General features: G+C 42.6%; 1 protein-coding gene across 1 annotated transcript; it reads left to right on the top strand.

Moving 5' to 3' along the window:
- Positions 1-7,687: 7,687 nt before the first annotated feature.
- SKP1 (S-phase kinase associated protein 1) lies at positions 7,688-23,989 on the top strand. Its single transcript, XM_057539852.1, has 6 exons — positions 7,688-7,846; positions 10,596-10,692; positions 16,452-16,525; positions 20,126-20,269; positions 22,319-22,459; positions 23,104-23,989. The coding sequence occupies exons 2-6, from the start codon at positions 10,596-10,598 to the stop codon at positions 23,137-23,139; spliced, it is 492 nt and encodes a 163-aa protein (XP_057395835.1). The 5' UTR covers positions 7,688-7,846; the 3' UTR covers positions 23,140-23,989.
- Positions 23,990-24,439: the final 450 nt, after the last annotated feature.

Raw genomic sequence — 24,439 nt, 5'->3', positions numbered from 1 at the left:
TCAGCAGTACAGTCAGTTACCAGAAACCTGTACTTGTCAGAGTTCCTCCTATCTTTTTGCTCCTTCCCAGGTACCTTTGCAATTTCTTCCTGTGCTCTAAACGTTAGGATGATTAAATGCTTAGGTCTGTTTCTCCTCTACCTAGGTGATCTTATCTAGTCCCATCTACATGCGGAAGAGCCCTAAATTTATATCCTTAGCCCAACTTCTCCCCTGAGCTCCAGAGTTACATTTCCAATCGCCTCCTTGACGTGACTCAAATCTCTAACATGCATCTCAAACTGAATTCCTGATCTCCTCCCGCACCAACTCCTGGTGTTTCCTTACCTCAGTAAATAGTACCACCATTCACACGGCTATCCCTCACATGTAGTTCATTAGCTATACCTGCAAATACATCTTTCTCCTCAACTCCATTGCCCCTGTGCTAGTTCAAGCCTGCTAAAAAATCTTACTACTTCCCTTCTTTCCCCCACTACAATCCATTCTCCGTATAGTCACAAGAGTGATCTTTTTGGGGCTTCCCTGGTGGCGCAGTGATTAAGAATCCGCCTGCCGATGCCGGGGACATGGGTTGGATCGCTGGTCTGGGAAGATCCCACATGCCGCGGAGCAACTAAGCCCGTGCGCCACAACTACTGAGCCTGCGCTCTAGAGCCCGTGCTCTGCAACAAGGGAAGCCACTGCAATGAGAAGACTGTGCACCGCAACGAAGAGTAGCCCCCGCTCCCCGCAGCTGGAGAAAGCCCGCGCGCAGCAATGAAGACCCAACACAGCCAAAAAAAAAAAAAAAAAAAAAGAGTGATCTTTGTATACTGTAGATCCCATCATGCCACTTGCTGCTTACCCTCCCTCCCCTGAGGTTGCTAAATGCAAATAGAAGAAAATCCAACTTTCTTATAATGTCTTCCCTGCAAAGCTCTTCATGTTTTGGCCCTTCTCGGCCTTCATCTCTTTGCACTCTCCCGCCATTCATTAAGCACTAAGGATGCTGGCCTTGTTGTTCCTGGAATATGCCAAACTCAGTCTTACCTTAGAGCCTTTGCGCATGCTCTACTTGAACACTTCTCCCACTTCTTTCCATGGCTGGTACTTTCTTCAGCGAGTTTCTGCTTAAATGTATCGCTGCCCCCCCTCTCCCCAACTTCAACTCTTATTTTCTTCACAGTACTTATCTAACATTCCCTTAATTGTGCTGGTCACATCTAACCCATTAGAAGAGAAAATCCCTGAGGGCAGAAATCCTTTATCTTTCTTGTTTACCACTGCCTGCTGATGACATGGGGGTGGGGGGGTGGTTGAAGCGAGAGGGTACTAGATAAATACTCATTGATTAATTGACTGACACAGTCCACACACTGGCAGCTTTCTCGGCCAGTTAGTGAGTGGGTCATTGACTGAGTCAGAGATTCTCCTGGGGAAATCCGCGCTACACAGTGGCCCCTTGGCTGACTGGCCTTCCTGCCTGGGCATTCAGTAGTCACAAACTGACACTTGCCTTGCAGGACATAATCAAGCTGCACTTGGCTTCACCTCACTGATGACTCCCTGAGTCTGGCTCCTGGAATGTTCAGCATCTCAGGGCCTGGCCTGGAGCTCCACGGGCAGACAGCTGGCAGGCTAGGCTGCACACCTTTCAGACAGATTACCCTGCCTGGTGGTCTCTGCCCCCGTGTGCTGTCTCCAGATGCCACATTGGTATTGGGGTCTTCTGATCTCCTACGGAGGCAGACAGTGGGAAGACATAGCTGGAGATTATAGGTCATACCTGTCATGGTTTTGTCATCTGCAAAAGAGCCCTCGATGCACTGCACTGCCCTGCTCCTCACTGAGCCTACTTGACTCCTGCTGCCAGGACTTGCTGTGTGTGAATTCAATTTCACAGAAGGACGCTGTGGCCCACAGGATTGGAGTCTGCAACTATGGTGTGTGTGAAAAATCTGCACTGGCATTCATTCTCTGATGGCCAGACCAGGGATCTGGACAGGATTCTAGGTCCTGGAGAGGAGAGAGGGCAGCTTCTGGAGGCATCTCAGTGAGAGGGCAGGGCAAAGAGTGCAAACCTGAGAGGGGGAAGGCCTCCTTGGACAGCCATCTGGCCCTCTGGCACCATCTGCTGGCTGAAACCAATCAGTGTTGGTAGTTCTTGGGGATTGGCCAGGACCAGCCTGTAGGGCAACCCCATACCTGTGCCTGCCTTTGCTGGGTCCATCCTGGCCAGTCTGAGCCCACAGGGGGCACCAATGTGTCTCCATAGACTTTCCCTCTGGGAGAGAGGGTGGAACAGAGAATAGCCCATGTTCTTCTGGGAAGCTTTGATTCTTCTGTAGTGAGTCGGTCAGATCTAGGTTCAAATCCCACCTCCCCACTTCCCTGCTATGTGGCTGGGGCAGGTTGCATAACCCATCTCAATCTCATGGGCAGGTCCACTCTGGCTTGACAACCCTCCAATATAGCCTGGGCCCACAGCTCTCTGATGGTGCTGGGTACAGATATGGGTCAGGAAGTTTTCTCCTGTACTGTTTAGGTTGGATGCCCCTTCTGCCTAGAGCTTCCATGGCAGCTTTCAGAGGATGGGTCCATAGCCCACCGGGGGCGGGTGGTGCAGTGCACTGGCTGGCTGTGATAGAAGCAAGGAAGCTGATGAGGGGCCCTTTCTGCAGTGTTGTCTAAGGCCTCGGTTAGACTCTTCTACCCTGGGCAGATAAGGCACAGGGGCCTTGCAACAATCCCCCACCTTCCCTCCCAATGTCTTTCTTTACTCCTGCAGCCTTGGATGTGGAGGGTTGGGCAGCCATGTGAAGGAGAGGCTACAGGGGCTCAAAGTTCCTTCTGGAATTGACCCTGGAACCATGCTAAGTATGCAACATCCATTTTTACACTCCCCGCTTTTTAAACTGAGTTATGACTTGTAGGCAGTACACAAATATGATTATAGCTCAGTGAAATTTTATATGTGCATACACCCGTGAAACTACCACCTGGATCAAGATAGGGAATCGCCAGCATCCCAGAGCTTCTCTCTTCAATACCTGCCTCCCTGGCAAAGGGAACTATTATTCTATCTTCTCTAACCTACATTAGTTTTTGGTCTTAATTTCAATGGACTCATAAGTACTCTTCTGTCTACCTTCTTTCACTCAACATTGTGAGATACATCCATGGCTATATCTGTAGTTTCCTTTTCATTGCTGTTTAGTATGCCATTGTATGAATATATGACAATTTATTTTTTCATTTTCCATTTGATGGATTTGTTACTTCTAGTTTTTTTCTCTTATGAATAAAGTTACTGGGAACATTCCTAAACATATTTTATGGACATGAGGACTTATTCCTGTTGGGGATTAGTCCAGAATTGGGATTACTGAGCCACTGGGTATATGCATGTTTAGTTTTAGTAGATACTGTCAATTTTCTGAAATATACCAATTTGTACTCCCACCAGCAACATGTGAGAGTTCCAGTTGTTCCACATCCTTGTCAACACTTGGTATTGTCACTCTTAAGTTTAGCTATTCTAGTGATTGAAATAATTTTCACAAAAATCCTGTGAGGTAGGTATTGCTATAAGCCCCATTCTACAGACAAGGAGACTGGGGTTAGAGAGGGGAAGCCACACATCCCACCCAGATCACACAGATGTGAGCAGCAAGTGGGCAGCAGCAGGTCGATATGATTCCTTTGCACCATGGCTGTATGAAATTTTAAAGTCAGAAAATTTGGGTGTGCCAAAATGATAGCTCTTTTACTTTCTATAGTACCTATTTCCAGATGATAGCAAAAATATAATCTGGTCACTTTAATCGAGTGGTTGTATGATCACTGTCATTTCAGGGGTACACTCAGTCAAGTTGAGGGCTTTGTCCCTCTTCTGCTATCCAGGATCAAAACTACAGTCTGAGCTTATATGATCATGGCATGGAGTGGGAGTTGAGGGGGCTGGAGATTGTCTGGTCCTTGGTCATCATCCATCTTCCTCTACTGCTCAGGAAGGTAGGTAGACTTGACCCCTGCCAGTTGTGAACTGTCATCCTTGATTTCTGCTGTGCCCATGGATGTCCGTGTTTGTGCCATGGTCTCTGGCTTGGACTGTCCAGATTCTTCTAGGCTCATTTGGTTCCATTTATTACATCCCACAAGCCCCTTGCTGCTTATCTAGCCCCTCTTTGAGCAACTTCCATGCTGTTTTAGGGTCTCAGGACATACTTCAATGCTCCTCACCAGCCTGAGATGCTCCCAGGCCCACTTGCCTAGGCACACCCAGGTGCCATTTCTACTTCACTGCTGCCATACTTTCTCACCATGGAAGACTTTAGACCTTACTCACAGACCAAGGCACAGATTCTCTTCACTCTCAGAGCTCCCAAACCTTTCTGGAGGTCCTAATCTCTCCCTATTCCTGGGTAGAGGGGATCGGGGGAGGGAGTGAGAGAGAGTCCCTTCTCAGAGGCCCACCCCAGTAGCTAACTGCAATGCTCACTTTGCCTTAATTTTTTCCCCACCCCCAGTGTTTTAGAAAACTCGCTCTGGTGTCATCATACCTTCTTCCTGACTATGCTGTTGCTGATGTAAAATTTAAGATATAAGTCCTTCAGCCTCTTGGACTTTCATTGCTCAAAAAAACTTCTTGCATTAAAAAGCTTTGGGTTTCAAGAGTCCATTTTGCTAATCAAGATCCAAGAATTTCACTCTTTTTTCTTTGCATTCAGCACTCTCTGCTCTGGAGTAATAGGTAGTCTGATTTTAGATGGAAGGCTTCGAGTTTGACAAAAGGGAAGAAGGAGTGGCTAAGCAGAGGAATGTGAGGCTCAGAGAGGTGAAATAACTTGCCCAAGATCATATAACAGTGACTGTGCTTACCACTGTATCAGGGGAGAAAGACTGAGAAAGTTGACACAGCAGGAGAGTACAGCCAGGAGATCTCTGACCATGTAGACTGGATTACTTCTTAGCTTACATGCTGTCCTATGGGCTGGAACACACATCCAGAGCCTGAGGTCTTTCCCATGGGTAAGCGCTTGACAAACGGAGTGTGACTGAATTCTGGGCAGCAAAGTTTGATTTTAGATCCGCCGAGAGGGCCGGTCCTCATAGGAATGCTCCTGTGAGCCCTTTACATCAGTGAAACTCTATTTACAAAGGGAGATCATCTCTGGAAATGAATTCACCATAAAAACCAGATTTTCCCACCTGGACTGCTTGAATCCCAGGACTTTTGCTTCCCTGGAGGTAGTATGCTGGGAATAGTTAATCAGAAAATATTCCTGGCATTTGAGGGATGGGGCTAAAATTCAATATCTGGGCTGTGGTTGCAGAAGCATAGCTGGGGCTGGAACCTCAGCCCTGCTCTGCAATGGCTTTGTGACACTGGAAAAGTCCCTTCTCTTTGGTTTTATTTTCTTCCTCTATAGCACAAGGAGTTTGATCACATGGTGTGTGGAGTGACTGAAGTAAGGATGAGACCTCAGCCTTCTTAGGGCTAGCTCCAGGATCAACAGAATCACCGCCTCCCCACCCCCCCCCCCCCCCCGCAAAAAAAAAACACAACACACCCACACCCACATACCAAGGGGACTCTGTTGGGGCCATTCCTTTTTGACCTGGGTTGGTGATTACGGATAAATGAGTGGGGATGCGTGTTCCCCAGCCCGCACCCCGCAGTCTTACAACTGTCTTGTCTCTCCTGAGTGGAGGGTATGGTTGATTCAGAAAGTGTGAATCTAAATGAGTCACCTTTGACAAACACTGCTGGCCCCTTCTTAGCAGTGCTTCATCACTAAGTCCCTACTATAGTGGTTTCTCAACTTACCGTGGGTTTAAGAATCACTTGGGGGAACTTGTTCAAAGTCAGAAAAACCTGCCCCCAGGGAGTCTGATTCATTACATCAAGAGTGGACCCGGGAATCTGTATTTTTCTTGACCTGATGCCAATTTTTTTGAAGTAAAGAAATTTTTGAACATGTAATACATTCATATGGATCAAAATCCAAAAGGTGGAAAGGGTATAAAGTGAAAAATCACCCCAACCCTCTTCTCCAGTCACCTAGTGCCCCTCCCCTGAGGCCAACAATTACTTGTGTATCTTTCCTGAGATAATCTATGCGTACAATAGCCGCATGAGTAAATAAAATACGCTTTTTAAAAACAAGAATCTCTTGGTGACTCTAATATTGGGAGACCACAGACGTGTGGAAAAAACATACACCTAGTTTATGCCAGGCCCCGTGCTAGATCCTCAGGCTAGATGTGTGATGTGGCACTGCTTACGACGCTCAACAAGACTTTACAAGGTGCCACCTTGTATGCCATAGGCAGGGGAGCAAAGGGGCTCCCGTGGGTCTTGAGGAGGAGACCTGAAGCTTGAGCTGCTGAGGGCAGGGTGGTGTTGTGAGACAAAGTCTGAGAGCTGTAGGTCCTTTCATCTTCCTGTCATCAGCTATGGCACCTGGCAGACACTGGATACCACAGCTAGTAGACAAAGACCTGGTAACCCAAGGAGCTGCTTGGCCTCCCTGCCCAGTCCCTTCCCAGAAGAGCTGTAGGCCTCTGATTTCTTTAGGGGGCCCTGTGTGGAAGTGTCTTTTGTTTCTTTGGCGTCAGGAATACCATCACGTGCCTGTTGGTTAGCTGAGCCTGGCGCCTTCGTCTCCTAGGGAGGGGTGGCGATGTTCCCTAAGCAGAGCAGGGTAGAGCTGGTCAAAGTCTCTGACTGGAGAGGATGGGGGGGGGCGGGGGGGGGATTTTCAGACTAACCCCTTTCCCTTAATGGTTGGCTTCATCCTAGGGAGACTATCACACAGCCCTCAGGAAGCATCCCATACAAGAGTTCTGTGCAGGCTGGATTCTGGCTGCCTGGTTCGCTGCAGAATCTCGCCCGGTGGCTCTTCACCGCCCCGCTCCCCTCCACGCCCCCACCCCCATCCCCAATACACTTCTGCTGAATGAATGGATATTCACTGGCAGAGAGAGGCCTCCTCTCTACACTTGGGGTTTCTCTGCAACAAGGGTTACTTTGGACTGGAGGCCTCTTCAGAAGTCAACGATAGGCAGTAGGGGTTCAGAGTATCAAAAAATCCTTGCTCTGCTACTGAACCGTTCTGAACCTGTTCCCTCACAAATAAAAAAGGGTAACGATACTTCACCGCATGGATTATTGTGGAGAGTGAGCTAACTCCTATTAGGTTCAGGGGAGGACACTGAGACCCTGAGCAGAAGCTCACAGCGCTGACTGGAAAGGCCAGCTCCCATTCTTTCTCGGAGTCCCAGTTTCCCCGTCCTGAAAGGGAGCCGTAGCCCCTCCCAAACACCACCCTCAACACACACGCCAGAGAACATCTCTCTCTCCCTCCTCCCCCTCCCTTCCTCCCCCCCCCTTCCTCCCCCCCTTCCTCCTCCTCCCCCTCCTTCGCCCACGGCTTCCAGGCTTTTCAGGTCTGGGGTCTTTAATTCAGCTTAGGACAGCCCCCGCCTGAAGGACCCTCGCAGGCCGTGGAGTACCACAGCCAGTCCTCCGTTCCCGCTTTGAGGAGACTGAGCCGAGCTTCCGAGGGAGGGGATGAGAATCAAGGCCCGCCGCGCCTCGCCTCGCCCCGCCCCGCCGCGTCTCCGCCTGGCCCGCCCGGCCTGCCTCCGCCTGCCGTCAGGCGATCTCGGCGGCCAGCCCCGCCGGCTCTGTGACGTGACGGGCGCCAGGGTCCTCGGCGCCTGCGCCCGCTCGTATAAAGGCAGACGCCGCGCCGCTTCGCAGTGTTGGCCTTGTTCTCCGCTTTTCTGTGTTTCTTTTTGCAGACGCAGCCCTGCTCTCATCAGCTTCTGGCCAGCCATCTCCTTGAATCCTAACACCGTGAGTAGCCGCCGACGGAGCTGGGAGGGGCGGTGGCGCCGCGTATTGCGAGCTGGTGGCCGCACCGCTGGTGCTTTGGCCCTGCTGGAGGCGGGAGGCACCTGGGCCTGGCCTTCCCTCAGGCTCTTTGGAACCCGTTGTCGGCCCTGTTCTCCCACCCCGCCCCTCGACTCGGCGAGGCCTCCTCTAGCTTCGCGTCTTCACGGCGCCCCATGGGTGCCCGGGCGGGCGGGCGGGCGGGCGGGAGAAGGTGCGAGCCGAACCCGAGATTAGGCCTTCTCTGCACGGGGCGACCGTCAGCCGTGGCGGAGCTCGGCTGAGGGCCCAGGCTGGGGCCGGGGGCCTCGCTTGGCGTTGAGCCTGCCAGCCACTGGCACCCAGGGCGAGGGTGGCGGCGGGGCTTTTAATGGAGTTCCCGGGGCTGTCGTGAGCGTGGGCGTGTGTCCGTGTTTGTTGTTTTGGTGTCCGGAGGAAGCGTGGCGGTGGTTGTCCGGGAGCGCTGGATTCTTGGCACCCATCCTTTTCTTGCCCCTGTATCTAGCGTCGCTAGTCACCGGTCTTGGCTAACTGTGCTGGGTCCGAATCTTGGCAGAGAGCCGCCTGCTCCTTCGGAATATTTCTCTCCCATTACTTTGCCACAGCATGGGCTTGCTGAAACCTTTGTTGTAATAGCAGATGCCATCGTCATAGTGGTGTGGCTTTTAGGTGCACTAACTCCTAACTCGAGGTGCCTGGTTTTTGAAGGGATAGGACATTCACCTGCTTCGGTTTACTTTTTAATGGAGACTTCAGGTTTAGGTTTTGGGTCATGAATTTTTTCATCAGAGCGTTACAGTAGAATGTTTCTGTGTCATAGAGCAATGCAGATTTCACTCTACCCTCTAAAAAGAGGTGTCGGAATTTCGGGTCACTTAAAACAGGTTTTTTCCTTTATGGTGTCGATAGAACCCACTCAGAGTGATTTACAAGTACTGGAGCATAAGGAATTGAAGGAATGGTCTTGAAAGCATGTCAAACAAAATTTCACCCATCATTATACGAAAATTTTGCTCTGAATTCCGGCTGTATAACACTAAAAAAGTTGTCTTTGAGTACCAAGTTTAGCGTTACAAAGTGCATCGAATTACAGATTAACCGATTGTTTCTCTGCTATTTATTAAGATCTCAGCTCCCGTAGGAGTAACCTAATAGACGAATTTGACTATGACTAAGCAGATCTTGCTGTTTATCAAAAGTTATTTGAAATATGAAATGTTCGTCTTGCTTAAAAGTAATTTTATCAACTGTGTTGCCAGACTCTTGATTCTATAATGTTCACTCCAGTACTGTGGAACATAAAAAGAACATAGAATGTTTCGTAATTAAAAATTGAGCTCACGTTAAAATATTTCTTTTGGGGATACCTTTTGTTATTGCCTTGTCACAGAGAAGGTCCTCTGCTCTGGGTCTTTCTCCATGGAGCAGGACAACTGCATTATTGGCAAGTACTGAGCATCACGGAAAAGCAGACATATTTGTGAACTGTAAAATGAAATCTGATTCTCACCACCCATGGATGATGGCTGAGAGCTGGATATTTCAATGGCTGGTTTTAAAACAGCTTTACCTTTTTGCTTCCTTGCCTTAACAGCTTGTCGTTTGGGAAATGGAGACAGTTGTCTGGGGAAAGCAGAATGAATATTTTAGCTGATTTAACGGGTCTTAAGTCTTGGGACCTAAAACAGGTTCAATCAGTGTTTTAAATGCCAAATTCTATGTTTTTAAGTTATAGCGACATCACAGGATTATGATGGACCTTTAAAAAATCTATACTTGAAATTTAAAGAGGTTTTGAATTTTTACAGTCAGGTATTGTTGCCGTTCCCCCCTCCCCTGCACCACTCCCCCAAGAATCTGAATATGGTAAGAAATTGCTGGCTTAGAAGCTTAGAACATTTAATTTTAAAGAGGTGTTTTTTTGTTTGTATGTTTTGGTTTTTTTGCCAAAACTCAAGTCTTTCGAAGTTAATTGCTTAATTAACTTTTATGTAAGAGGTGTCTTTTTCCTCATGACTCATAATTAATCTGAGTTAATAAATACATTTTTGGCGCAAGTAATAGGTTATTACTATGAGGACTTTGGCAGGAGATCTCAAACTTGGACACCTGGACAGTCAGTAATGAAAGGTAAAAAGGACTCTGAAATTTACTAGGTTTACAACATCTGCTTATCCTTAAAATATTTTATTCTTTTGTGTATGGTCTTGCATTGATCCAAACATAAATAAGTATATCCTGATCTACTCTTTGGATCTGAACTCATTTTTCACTGGTAAGTCTCACTGGGGGAAAATTACTGTCTTATCTGGTAGCTTTGTTTATTTTGGACTCACCTCCCTCAGGTTTGCAGGTGGAGTAGTCAGTGTTCAGTGAGAGCAGAAAGGCGGGCAAAGAATAAGTCCATTTTAGATACATTTTGCATCAAAAATATAAAGTGTTAATTCTAAAACTTACACTAGTAATGAATTCAGTAGGGCAGGCTTTAAAAGCTTCTGTTCCTAGGAGTTACACTTTGACAAAATTTTTATAGAAACACTTGTGTGCTAGCCTGTGAATAATCACTTAGTGTTTTATAGGGTTATATACTATAGGTCCTTAGGGTTTTATGGTTAATAAGTTAGAAGGTGTCTAACAGACTGTAGTTTGAAATGTAGTTTGTATAGAAGTAATATCTCTTAAATTTCAAATTCAATATAATACCTTTTTTTAGATGCCTTCAATTAAGTTGCAGAGTTCTGATGGAGAGATATTTGAAGTTGATGTGGAAATTGCGAAACAATCTGTGACTATTAAGACCATGTTGGAAGGTAAGTTTATTAGAAAACATGGGTCAGGGGAAAGGCAAAGAAATGAGTAGCTTGATATAACCTGTGAACATCAGATCTACAGAAGTAACAATCTGTCAGAAAACTCTCAGGGGTATGAAGGGGTAAAGTTTACTTTTTTTTCTTTAAAGTATTAACTGCATTTTTTTTTGGTACAGGTCAATATTTTCTGCATTTTCTGAATTACTGAGTTTTTTCCCTTATTAGGTAGATAATACCATAAGCTAATACTGAAATGATTTCCAAGCCTCAGACAATGGCCCATTTCTCTTTCAAGTAAATTTGCATTCATAATTTCTAATGACAAAAACTAAAGCCTTTGGAAAAGAGATACCTTATATATGGTAGCTAAATAGAACACCTTGTTTCAACAGCGGGAGTAAGCTGAGTAGATTGTAAACTGAGTAGATGTCTGTTTCGTTCTTTTTTTTTTTTTTAACCAAGTCTTCCCTTTTGTCTGTTTTGTCATTCCTCTGAAACTGCTGCAAAGCATATATGCAGTGCATCAAAGAAGGAAGGCAAGAAAACAGGTCCTGAAACGTTTTGAAACTTTTACTAGTTAACATGGATCTCTCTTTTTTTAAAAAAAAAATTAATTAATTAATTTTTGGCTGAGTTGGGTCTTCGTTGCTTTGTGCGGGCTTTTTCTAGTTGCGGCGAGTGGGGGCTACTTTTCCTTGCGGTGCACGGGCTTCTCATTGCGGGGGCTTCTCTTGTTGCGGAGCACGGGCTCTCGGTGCACAGGCTTCAGAAGTTGTGGCTCGCGGGCTCTAGAGCGCAGGCTCAGTAGTTGTGGCGCACAGGCTGAGTTGCTCCGCGGCATGTGGGATCTTTCTGGACCAGGGCTCAAACCCATGTCCCCTGCGTTGGCAGGCGGATTCTTAACCACTGCGCCACCAGGGAAGCCCTGGATCTCTAATTAGTATTATCGGTGGGTTGGTAGACATTAGTAGTATATGGAGACATACAAATCAGTTTCTAGAATTGGTGGGAAAAAAACAGTAGTAATAAGAATGTTCTTCAGTACATTTGTCTCCATATCTGCAGGGGATTGGTTCCAGGATCCCCTAGGGATACCAAAATCCATGGATACTCAAATCACTTATATAAAATGGTGTAGTATTTGCCTATAACCTACATACATTCTCCCTTATACTTTAAATTATCTCTAGTATTTATACCTAATAACACCATAAATGCTATGTAAATTCAAGTTTAGCTTTTTGGAACTTTCTGGAATTTAAAAATTTTTGTTTTTTAATACTTTCTATCCACGGTTTGAATCCGAGGATGTGGGACCTGCAGATATGGAGGGCTGAGTGCACTCAAATATCAAAAGTTTTTGTTTATCTGTAGCTTATAGATATTTAATTAAAGAGTTATATGCCAAGCATTAGCGGGAGATATAGTAGTCAGTGTTCAGTGAGAGCAGAAAGGCGGGCAAAGAATAAGTCCTGGTGCTGGTGAAAAGAAGGTAAGTGAGAAGTGGTCTTTGCTCTTGAAGGATTTATAAACTAGGCAGGGAGATAGATACCAAACAAGGCTAACGGTCACATGGTATAATTAGTGCATTAATAAAATTGTGCCAAGTGGTGCTATGGGAACTTCTTGGCTGATGTTATTCTTTAGGCTTGTGGAGAGAGTGCAGTGTGTAGTACTAGTGAGGTGATATTTCAAATCTAGTAAAATTAAGATGTTTTGGGAGATCATTCTGAGGTAAAGTAAACAGGATGTGTTTAAAAAAAAAATTGAGGTTTTTAGTTGGGGTTGCGATTGTGATACTTGTAGTTGATAGAGCTGAGGAACAAGTTTGAGGGGAATGGAAAGAAAATGACTTTGAGCTTGAACATGTTGTGTATGTTAGAGATTCCCTCAAAAGATCTTTGTAGTAAATAAGCTGCTAGTCAGTTGAGTATGTGGATCTTGGTCCCTGAGTTGTAGGCTGCTAGAGATAGACTGACTTTGTATGGTGTGTTATAGGAGTGTATATATATATATATAATCTGTCGGAGTAAATGAGCTTGAGCTTGGCAGGTGGCCATATTGGGGCAGGATGGGCTGTTAAGAGTGAAGTCAGAAGTGGAGAATATGTGGAGTAGGAAGCCAAGGGAAAAGGGAGGCATTTTGAAGTGACCAGAGTGATTATCAGATTCATATACTGCAGACTGGTCACTTAGGATTTCAGGGATAATAACTTAGAAGACTTCTAACAGCAAGTATTAGGTGTGGTAGAGGCAGAAGCTGAGCTGCAGAAGGTTTGTCTTCTGTTTTCTAATAGAAAATAAAAGCTGAACATAAAATTGTTTTTGGTAATTGACACCAGTTATGTGGCACTTACAGTCCTGCACCCTGGTAACTTACATAGATTACTTCTATTAAGTTGTAAACCCCTTGGTACATCCCACAGTCACTGTTCATCAAGTACGTGTTGAATGAAGAACTATAGTATGGTCACTGATAAAAGAGTGTGAAAGTTATCCAGGTGTCCCTAAAGGCAGGTGAGTAAGGCTTTATCTAGAAGATGTAGAAACTGATAACAAAATTGCTGCCTGAATACTTGCTTTATTTCATCATAGTTGGTGCCTGGCACACTAATCTCTCTTGTGCTGCTTCAAAGAAGCATTTGCTAGTGTAGGAACATAGGGCTGCTTGAAGGTTTTCTGCCAACTTTGATCACTGAAGCAAGTGGATGATAGATAGCAACAGTTAAAATGTTTCTTTCCTTCCATAGCTTTGGGCATCAGAGGTGAATGGCTTTATCTTAAGTACCAGTGGTTTATATAGAATTCTGGCCTCTTGAAGACTGGAGTGTATTGAAATAAAATCTTCTAATCAGTGGACAATCAGAAGTGAAAATCTTGGCATGTGTACACATGGATTGACTCATTTCTTCAGGTCCAGGTTGTGGTATCAGGATACAGGTGTCTTTCAGAAGTCCTTGAAACTAAATAGCTTAAAGGAATGACTGTTGGTACTTGTGCATTCAGTCTAAAAGCAAAAACCATTTCAAATCCTCGGTTTAAATGCTAGAGAAGTGATCCTTTACAACTGTAAGGCCCTTATTTTTAATGTGACTTAAGCCTTCTTCCAAATAACATTTGTATCTAAACAAGCTGGTCTTCTGTATTTCATTTCCTCAAATCTGTTCATTCCCCAAACGCATGCATTTTCCATAGTATAACTTCTTTTTCTCCCCTCTGAGTTAAAAATATTTCATACTAGTTCAAGAAAAGCATAAGTGGCTTGATCCAAATTGAAATATTGTGATTTTATAGTTTTACTGTCAGCAGAGATGGAATCAGGTAAAGGCATTGGTGGGGAGGAATAGAGGGGAGATGAGTGAATGTACCCATACAGGAAAATAGGATACTTTTTGAATATACTCTCATCTTTACCACTCCACTGGAGAAGCTTGTTAAACTCATTGATCTCCATGTTGTCAAGTGCATTGTTTCATTTCTCATCTAGACTTATTGATAGCCTTTGACAGTAGATCAGTCCCTTCTACATTTGGCTTTCAGGATACTTAATACTTAGCTCACTCACAACCTGTCTCCCCATCTTTAAAGCCTTCAGTTCCCCGGAGTTTGCTTAATCATTGTACCTCTTCACTGGATCAATACTCAGTCATTCCCTTGGTTACCTCAGCTAGTCTCATAGTGTTATAAATCATTTATACATCATTTCCCAAACTTACCTACAGTTCTAATCTCTTCTTTTGATTTTTAGACTTGCATATTTAACTTCTTGGTCTACCATTGAATATCTAATAGACATCTCAAACTTATTAAACTAGAATTCTTTTCTTTTTTTTAATTTATTTTTGGCTGCGTTGGGTCTTCGTTGCTGCGTGCGAGCTTTCTCTAGTTGCGGCAAGCGGGGGCTACTCTTCTTTGTGGTGCACAGGCTTCTCATTGCGGTGGCTTCTCGTTGCAGAGCACGGGCTCTAGGTGCGTGGGCTTCAGTAGTTGTGGCGCGCGGGCTCAGTAGTTGTGGCGCACGGGCTTAGTTGCTCCGCGGCATGTGGGATCTTCCCGGACCAGGGCTCGAACCTGTGTCCCCTGCACTGGCAGGCGGATTCTTAACCACTGCGCCACTAGGGAAGTCCCCAAACTAGAATTCTTGATTCCCTGCCCTCTAAAACAAGTTCTCTGACAACCTTCCCCATGTCAATTAGTGGCAACTCCAATGGCAGCTCCATCCATCTGGTTCCTCATGTTATAAGCCTTAGCCGTCGCTAACTCCTTTCACATTCTGCTTTCCATCTATTGGCAAATACTTTTGCCTCTCACTTCAAAATGCATACAGAATTGCACTATTTCTTCTTCCATAGCTATATACCTTGTACAAGCCACTTGTACTTGCCTGGATCATTGCTAGCCCCATAATTGGTTTCCCTCTTTCCCCTCCTGCTCTCTGCTATCTCTTACCAAGATAGTAGCCAAATTGCAGAAGGCCCTGTTAGGGCCCTGTCATCTCCTTTCAACCTGGCTAACTCTGCTCTTGTAACACTAGATTCCTTAGTGTTTTTAGGACACTATCAGAAGGCCTTTGCATTTGCCATTTCCTCTGCTTAGGTGTTCTCTCCTTTAGGATTTTAATTAAAATGTCATCTTCTCTGTGAGGTATCCTGAGCAACTCTATCTAAAATTGCAACAGTTCCTCCCATCCTCCTGTATTCATTGCTGATTCTTCCCTGCCTAGCACAGCTATACATTAGGGACTCAAATGTATGACTCAGCACTTAACCGTGTCAGCATAACTGGTGCTGTGCTACAACCAGTAGAGCAATGCAGTACTTTTGACCTCTGATCTTGGTACTTCTGTTACATAAGTTTCTTTGGCAGCTCTTTTTTAGTCCTGTAGAAACTGAAGGATGGACCCATTTGGTTTGAAAAATACTCTTATTTAGAATCTTTAAGTAACATACGGATTTTAAGTTTTCTCTTTGGAGCTCAGCAACCACTTTGATAGTCTAAAAGTTAGGACTTTTTATTAGAGAAACCTATATATTCAAAATTATAAGTAGTATGTATGTGATGAATAACACCAAAGGGTATATGTTGAAACTAAGTCTCTCAACCCATGTTCTCATTAACTACCTTAGAGATAATATTAACAATTCCTTGTATATCCTTTTGAAGATATTTTAAATATAAATATAAGTATATTCCCATTTTTATTCAGGTAACATTTATCTTTTATACCTGGCTTTTAAAAACTTTAATCTTGAAATCATACCAGTATGTACGGAGCTGCCTGCCTTGTTTTTTGTCAGTGGCTGCACGATCTCGTGTGTGTGTGTGTATACATTTTTGGGCTTCAGATTTTAATAGATTGAGATTCTGTTACTTCTGCAATACCTCACATTGTTTTATTTTCCTAAGTGCAGTCCATCTAGAGTTTGGTATAAAGAGGAAGGGTAAGCGTCTGGCTTTAATTTTTTCCCAGGTGGTTACCCAGTTATCTCAAGCCCACTTATTAAATCACTTTTCCTCCTAATGAAGAACTCTTTTTATATAATCCTGTATTTGTCTTCTCACACATTTTTATATAGTTTTGGGTGGTTCATGGAGCTGTTGCTAGGAACCGCCAGTTTTAAATACTTTCAAGAGAACTATTCTTAGTAAAGTACTTTTATAGTCTTTCAGATAACATGTCTTACAAGTTACTTGTTTGAAACAGCCTGGTTGTTATAATGGGGCTAGAAAATAATGGCAACTCTCTTTTGGTTTACTTAGATTTGGGAATGGATGATGAAGGAGATGATGATCCAGTCCCCTTGCCAAATGTTAATGCAGCAATATTAAAAAAGGTAAGGTAGCAACTATACCCTTATATATATATATATATATTTTTATATATATATATATATATATATATATATATATGTATGTATCCCTTTATCCCTTTTCTCATTAACAATATCCTGGTGATATTTCTATATTGATATATAGATAGCTTCCTTAAAAACAAAACAAAACAAAACCAATAACTATATAGTAAGATTATGACTAAGATATTTATTTTAGTTTAACCAGGCCCTGTGAATATTTAAGTTGTCTAGTCTTTTTCATTAGCACATTTAAATTATTGAAATATAATGGTATGTGCTTAGCAAAAAGGGAAATTTTTTTGTATTGCTTGTCTGCTGAATGGGTATGCCTCAAAGGGAGTTTGAGGGACTTCCCTGGTGGTCAGTGGTTAAGAATCCGCCTGCCAATGCAGGGGACACGGGTTCGAGCCCTGGTCCAGGAAGATCCCACATGCTGCGGAGCAACTAAGCCCATGCACCACAGCTACTGAGCCTGTGCTCTAGAGCTTGCGAGCCACAACTACTGAGCTCACGTGCCTAGAGCCCGTGCTCCGCAACAGGGGAAGCCACCACAATGAGAAGCCTGTGCACCACAGCGAAGAGTAGCCCCTGCTCGCCACAAGTAGAGAAAGCCCGCATACAGCAACGAAGACCCAACGCAGCCAAAAATAAAAAAAATATTAAAAAAAGGAGTTTGAGAACAAGATATGTGCTTTTTTTGGTTTGTTTCTTTTTTTTTTAGTTGATCACCTTACCCTGTGTCTAAGCATAAACAGCCCTCTACATATTATTATTGTTTTGGCTGCACTGCGCGCGGCTCGCAGGGATCTTAGTTCCCTGACCAGGGATTGAACCTGGGCCCATGGCAGTGAAAGCACCGAGTCCTAACCACTGGACCACCTGGGAATTCCCCAGCCCTGTACATTGAATAGGATTTTAGTGTTTCAGAGCATATGGCTCCTTAATAGAGCCAGCTGTTTAACTGAATGCTCTTCTGAAGAAACAGCAGCCAGTTTCCACATTGCGGGGAAAACTGGCTAGGCTTAGAGATGGGAAAACTGGCTAGGCTTAGAGATGGGAACGGTCGGTTCCAGTTGGCCCCTTCCTAAGGAATTTTCAGAGTCATTGACCATACGCAGTTGCATTTTATGCTTTCTCTTGACCCTGGCATGAGATACAGCTGCACTGCATATTTTTCCATATTCTTACTATGATTGGCTATTACCAATCTTTTTAATATCCCTAGTCTGGGTAAAAAGCCCCTTGTAACCACTATTCTGTATTCTGTCTCTGTGAATTTGACTATACTGGGCTATCTTATAAAAATGGGATCATAGGATATTCTTTTGTGTCTGGCTTATTTCGCTTAGCGTAATGTTTTCAAGGTTCATCCATTTTGTAGTCTTAATAGGCTTTTTATAGGAGTTCTTTATGTAGTTTTTACCACTTTGCTTGTCTTAGGTCAATTCACAGCTTTGTATTTTATCTAGTTAGATCTCCTTTCTGACTTCTGGGTTTTGTGTTGCAAATTAACATTCTATCTTATGCTAATATTAAATGCTTCTAAAAGGACTTTTACTTGCATTCATTCAAATTCCAGTCATTTTTTAGGTGCTGGAGGTACAGCAGTGAACTAAAGAGACAAGATCTGTTCTTAGGTAGTTTACATTCTGAAGGTGTGTGGGAAGCATACAACACAAATATGTCAGATGGAAAAGCTGTGGAGTGTAAGTGGGATGGTAGGGGGGAGTTGGCTATTTGTAAAATAAAGATGGTCAGGAAATGCCTTACTGTGAGAAGTGGATCTTTGGACAAAGACATGAATATGTGGGGGAAGAAAGCTCTGGGCAATGGGAGTAAGTGCAGTGACCCTAAGATAAGAGCATGTCCTGTCTTTTGAGGTAAGGCAGGGAGGCTAGTGTGGTGGCTAGATGATAGTGAACAGGCAAGGAAGTAGAGGTTAATGGGTTGGGTGATACAGGGCCACTTAGAATAATTTTTTGCAATCTATTTGGATTATTACTTATCAATATTTAAACTTAAGTATATTTACTGATTATATGACCCCAAAACTGTAAAAGTGTAAAGTAAAATTTCCCTTCCTTGTCTCTCATCTGACCAGAAACTCCCATCGGCATTAATTTCTTACGTAGCCTTTTTTTTTAAAAGCTTTTCAAAAAAAATTAATTTATTTTATTTTATTTAGTTTTAGCTGTGTTGGGTCTTCCTTGCTGTGCGCGGGCTTTCTCTAGTTGCGGCGAGCGGGGGCTACTCTTCGTTGTGGTGTGCAGGCTTCTCATTGTGGAGGCTTCTCTTGTTGCGGAGCACGGGCTCTAGGCGCGTGGGCTTCAGTAGTTGTGGCTCATGGGCTCTCGAGTGGAGGCTTAGTAGTCGTGGCGCACGGGCTTAGTTGCTCCGTGGCATGTGGGATCTTCCTGGACCAGGGCTCTAGCCCATGTCCCCTGCATTGGCAGGCGGATTCTTAACCACTGCACCACCAGGGAAACCCTACTTAGCCTTTTAAGACTTTTTAAATGCCATTATGTTACTAATTGGTTTCTTTCGTATACTACTGGAATACTTCTTAAAAAGCTACTTAATTAAAGCCCTTTATGCTTGGCTTTTTCTTCTAGAAGTAGTTCTTTCCCTTTTTTGTATCCTGGTAGTATAATTTCTCAGTTCTCCCATTTTCTCTCAGCATTGTTTATTCCTCCAACATTATAATATAAAAAAAATTTAATCATACAGAAAAGTTAAATTATACAGCAAACACCCATTTTCCTACCACCTAGATTCTGTAACTTAACAGTTTCAGTGTAGATTGTGGTCTATAAGATGGTGCACAGTCTAGCTAATCAGCTTCTGGAAACTTTAATGTGTTCATTCCACTACTAAGGGAACTTTGGGCTTTTCCTGCGTTATTCTTATACTGGATAGTGTTGTGCATGTGTCTAGGGTGTTTAGAATTGCTTGGTGATAGTGTATGCACATATTCAGCTTCCCTAGGTACTCCTAGGTTACTTTTCAAAGGGATTATACCAATTTACACTCTACAGTAGAAAAGTTCATGTTATCCTCACACTGTTGCCAATGACTAGTATCGACATCTTGATTTTTATTTATCTTTTGGGGGTACAGTCTAAAGTAGTATCTGTAGTGTTAATTTTGCATTTAATGAGGCTGAGCATTTCCTCCTTTTTGACTATTCATATTCAGATTTATTTTGTAAATTGCCTGTTCATATCTTTAGCCCATTTCTGTGTAGAGATTTTTAAGATTTTATATTTTATAAGGTAATGCATTGCTGGCATGTACATGTTGCAGGTATTTCCCAGTCATTGTCCTGTCTAACTTAATGTGTTTTTTTGCACAGGAGCTTTTTAGTATGGTCAAGTATAGTAATCTGTCTTCATGGTTCTCTGTTATCTAAGATCTTCCTTGAACTCTAGGGTTGTGCTTTTCAAGCTGGGCTACTAACTTTATTATTCAAGTTGACTTACAGTTAGTTCTCAGCCCCATGTAGGAATAACGTTGCCCCAGCAGTGGAACGAAGTACCTTGTTATAAAATGCCATATAGGAATGAACTTTTGTTGTTGTAGGTCATTCAGTGGTGCACCCACCACAAGGATGATCCTCCTCCTCCTGAGGATGATGAGAACAAAGAAAAGCGGACAGATGACATCCCTGTGTGGGATCAAGAGTTCCTGAAAGTTGACCAAGGAACACTTTTTGAGCTTATACTGGTATGTTTTTAATGCATAGTATAAGATATTTCTAGTCCATACCTTTAGCACTTTTCATGGAGTTAAATTTGTTAAATTCATTGATACTGAATTTTAACTCTAAACTCTGCAATGCTATATTTAAATCCATGTATCAATAACCACATTAAATGTAAACAGTCTAAACACCACAATTAAAGGTTAGAGGTCATCACATTGGATAGAAAAGAAAGAGTTAGCTATTCTGTCTACGAAAAACTCACTTTAAATATAAAGACACAATTAGGTTTAAAGGATGGAATAAGATAATATTATGCTAACAATAATAACCAAAAGAAAACTGGGGTGACTATATTAGAGTACATTTCAGAGCGAAGAATATTACCAGGATTAAAGAGGGTCATTGCATAATGATAAAGTGGTCTATTCATTATTAAGAGGACATAAGAATCCTAAATGTTTTTCTACCTAAAAGCTGAGCTTCCAGAAAGTGAAACAAAAACCAATAGAACTCTAAAGGATAAGTAGGCAAATCCACAATCATAGTTAGAGATTTCAAAACCTGTCTCTAAATAATTGATAAAACAAGTAGACAGAGAATCATAAGGTTGTAGAAGACTAATGACAGCAGAATTCATATTCTTTTCAAGTGTATACTTCCAAGATAGACATGTTGTGGGCCTTAAAACAAGTCACAGGGGAACTTCCCTGGTGGTCCAGTGGTTAAGACTCCTGTGCTTCCATTGCAGGGGGTGCAGGTTCAATATCTGGTTGGGGAACTAAGATCCCACATGCTGCGTGGCACAGCCAAAGCAAAACAAAACAAACAAAAAAGTCTCATTTGAAAGGATTCAAGTCACACAAAATATGTTTTCTAATCACAGTGGAATGAAATGAGAAATCAGTAACAGAAAGCTATCTGGAAAATCTGCAAATATTTGAAAACTAAGTAACACATTTCTTAGTAACCCGTGAGTCAACAAAGAAATCAAAAGAAAAGTTAGTATTTTAAACTGAATGGAAATGAAACACAACATACGAAAATCTGTGAGATGAAGCTAAAGTAGCATTTAGAGGGAAATTGATAGCCCTAAACACCTATATTAGTAAAGAAGGGGGCTTCCCTGGTGGCACAGTGGTTAAGAATCCACCTGCCAATGCAGGGAACACGGGTTTGATCCCTGGTCTGGGAAGATCCCACATGCCGTGGAGCAACTAAGCCCATGCACCACAACTACTGAGCCTGTGCTCTGGAGCCCGTGAGCCACAACTGAGCGCTCGTGCCACAGCTACTGAAGCCCACGTGCCTAGAGCCTGTGTTCCGCAACAAGAGAAGCCACCACAATGAGAAGCCCACGCAGTGCAACGAAGAGTAGCCCCCACTCGCTGCAACTAGAGAAAGCCCACGTGTAGCAGCAAAGACCCAATGCAGCCAAAAATAAAATAAATAAATATATTTTAAAAAAAAAGAAAAAAGAAAAGTTTCAAATCAGCAGTCTAAGCTTTTACCTTAAGAAACTAATGAAAGATGCATTTCATCCCAAAGAAAGGGAGTAGTAAAGGTAAGAGCAGAAATCAGTAAAATAGAAAACAGGAAAACAATAGAGAAAATCAAAGAAACCAAAAGTTGAATCAGAAGGTCAGTAAAATGTAATGCTATAACTACTTATGGGATCTTAGTTCCCCGACCAGGGATTGAACCTGGGCCCTTGGCAGTGAGATCGTAGAGTCCTAACTACTGGACCACCAGGAAAATCACAGAATTCTTTAAATATTTTTGTCAAACACAAACTTGTGTTTGTGTGTGTGCACGCGTACACAACTGCCAGTAGTGGCCGTTCTTTAACATTTGAGGTAGTGTAGTTTGCTGAATGTAGCACAAGGACTCAATATTACAGAGGTATAACAAAGAATGGGACATACAATAATCTTTCACAGAAGAATTTGTCTGATTTATTTATTCATTTAATTTCATTTTAAGCTAAGTTAGATATGGATTGTTAGTCACTGACTTTGGATTTAATTTAAAGCATCAAGTATACTTTAATGAAAACAACAATTACTTTACAGGCAGCAAACTACTTAGACATCAAAGGTTTGCTTGATGTTACTTGCAAGACTGTTGCCAATATGATCAAGGGGAAAACTCCTGAGGAGATTCGAAAGACATTCAATATCAAAAATGATTTTACTGAAGAAGAGGAAGCCCAGGTAGGTGGCTAACAGCTTGTTCTTGATCAAATGCTTTTCAAGAGAGACTAAAACCCATAGCATGCTAGGAAAAGAGGTATTTATATCAAGGAGTCTTGACTTTACTTGAGGGAAAATAGGTACCTTCTATATGCTAAAAATATTCTGGTCTGTCTCTTAGTCTAAGCACTTAGATGATACTGTTCTTTTATAAGCATAAGAACAATTAGTTTTCATCCAAAGGTGCTGTTTGATATTTGTTCCTTAGCAGTTACTAGTTTTGGCACCTGGGACCTTACATGTAAGCCATCAATATTTGACTTCAGAAGAGCAGGCCCTATGGATTATGTGCCAGGCTACTTCAGAGCAACTTAGTGAATGGGGAAGAAATGAATAGATCAGAATGATTTTGTTGACGCAGGTCATCTCTGGTGACTTAAGCTGTAATTGCCCATTGTCTTTGCTTTTCTTGATAATTTCATCAGGGCACAGTAAAAAACTGGGGAGAGAAAGAATGGTAACCTGGAAGCCTACTGTTAACTGGGTTTTTCCGGTTTTCTATCTATTTCCTTCTGACCCACGTCACAGGCTATTGATGAATCATTGGATAGTAGTCTTAGAAAAGACTACTTAAGGTACTTCCTTATATTTGTCTCTTCTTCTAGGTACGCAAAGAGAACCAGTGGTGTGAGGAGAAGTGAAATTTTGTGTCTGATGCTGTAACACTGTAAGGATTGTTCCAAATACTAGTTGCACTGCTTTGTTTATAATTGTTAATATTAGAAAAACAGTCCACAAATGCAGCAGCAAATCAGTTGTATTAGCAGAATGTTGTCGTCATTGCATGTGTAGTTTCAGTACAGATTCCAAACTTATGGCTCAGTTTCTTCTAGTATGATCAAAAGTTCTTTTTTCTTTGCTCTGAATAAAACTGAACTGTGGGTTCTCTATAGAAAGAGGCATTTTGGGCTTTCCCTCTTTTTGTAAAGCAATATATGCCTAGTTTATTGTCCAGTTAACTTTAGTTTAGTGACTTTTAAAAGTTGGCATTGTAAATAAAACAACTTGCAAAAAAATTTTCTGAAATAGAATTAAGAACGTATTATCTTTATTCATGATTTGGAAACTGGAAAAAGGCTAATTGAGGTAAATGTTATCAGAGTGGGGTTATCAGAATGTCTTCCAGCTTCCTGGAGTCCACTGGTATTGATTAGCCTGTATGTAGCAGGGCTCCCTTAATTGGATCTGAGGACTTGTTTTTTCATTTTTAATCCTCTCAGCTTTGAATATGTTGGCTAGAGGCTCATTTACTACTCAGTTTGTGGTTTGGGAGGAAACAGAATTAGACAGTTTGCTGGCTTTTCTATTAAAAGAGACACTTAACCCATGTGGTGTGTCATCTTTTTATAATCAGTAATCCTATGTGGGGAAAACCATAAACACTACTTGCATGTAAAAAATAATTTAACCTTTAATGTTAAAATGTATGGCGTTACCCAGAAAGCATCAGTCACGAATGCAAGATACTTTCAATAAAAAGTAAGTTACATAGTAGGTAGTAAGTGGTTTGCTTTTTGTGTATTTAAATGTTTCACTTCACTTAATATTAAAAGTTAAATTTACGTATGGTTGTTTAGTTAGAAAAGAGTTGCAGGCAGTTCATGTCCTAGCTCACTGGAGGCTGCGACATAACAGTAAGGTTCTGGTAGACTCTGTCTGTTCTAATTGTCTTCTAATTTTTTTTCTTTCCTCCTTGTGTTCCTTTTTTACTTACTTTCCCAGTTAGAATTAACTATATTCACATGTAGCCTTAATGTGTTCTCTTCATGTTTACTGTGAGCTCTTCTTGCTCAGCTTATTACTTGAAAGTAGTTTGCTTTTACTTCAACTCTTATTTGTCCCAAATCTACCTTTATAATAAAGTTCCATGTGCTGTCTCACATAAATCCCCATTTGTTGTCTGTACCAGAGATAGCAAACTACAGCCTGTGTGTGGGTGAA

Source organism: Balaenoptera acutorostrata, chromosome 2 (genome assembly GCF_949987535.1).
Source record: "Balaenoptera acutorostrata chromosome 2, mBalAcu1.1, whole genome shotgun sequence".
Classification (NCBI taxonomy): Eukaryota; Metazoa; Chordata; class Mammalia; order Artiodactyla; family Balaenopteridae; genus Balaenoptera; species Balaenoptera acutorostrata.
The sequence above is the reverse complement of the archived record's forward strand: the minus strand, read 5'-3'. Positions and strand labels throughout refer to the sequence as shown.

Bases quoted from the DNA above. Each gene is read 5' to 3' on its own strand.
- SKP1 (XM_057539852.1), top strand. From the start codon at position 10,596: ATGCCTTCAATTAAGTTGCAGAGTTCTGATGGAGAGATATTTGAAGTT. The intron at 16,526-20,125 runs GTAAGGTAGCAA...TTGTTGTTGTAG, and splicing joins ATGCAGCAATATTAAAAAAG to GTCATTCAGTGGTGCACCCA. The intron at 20,270-22,318 runs GTATGTTTTTAA...ATTACTTTACAG, and splicing joins CACTTTTTGAGCTTATACTG to GCAGCAAACTACTTAGACAT.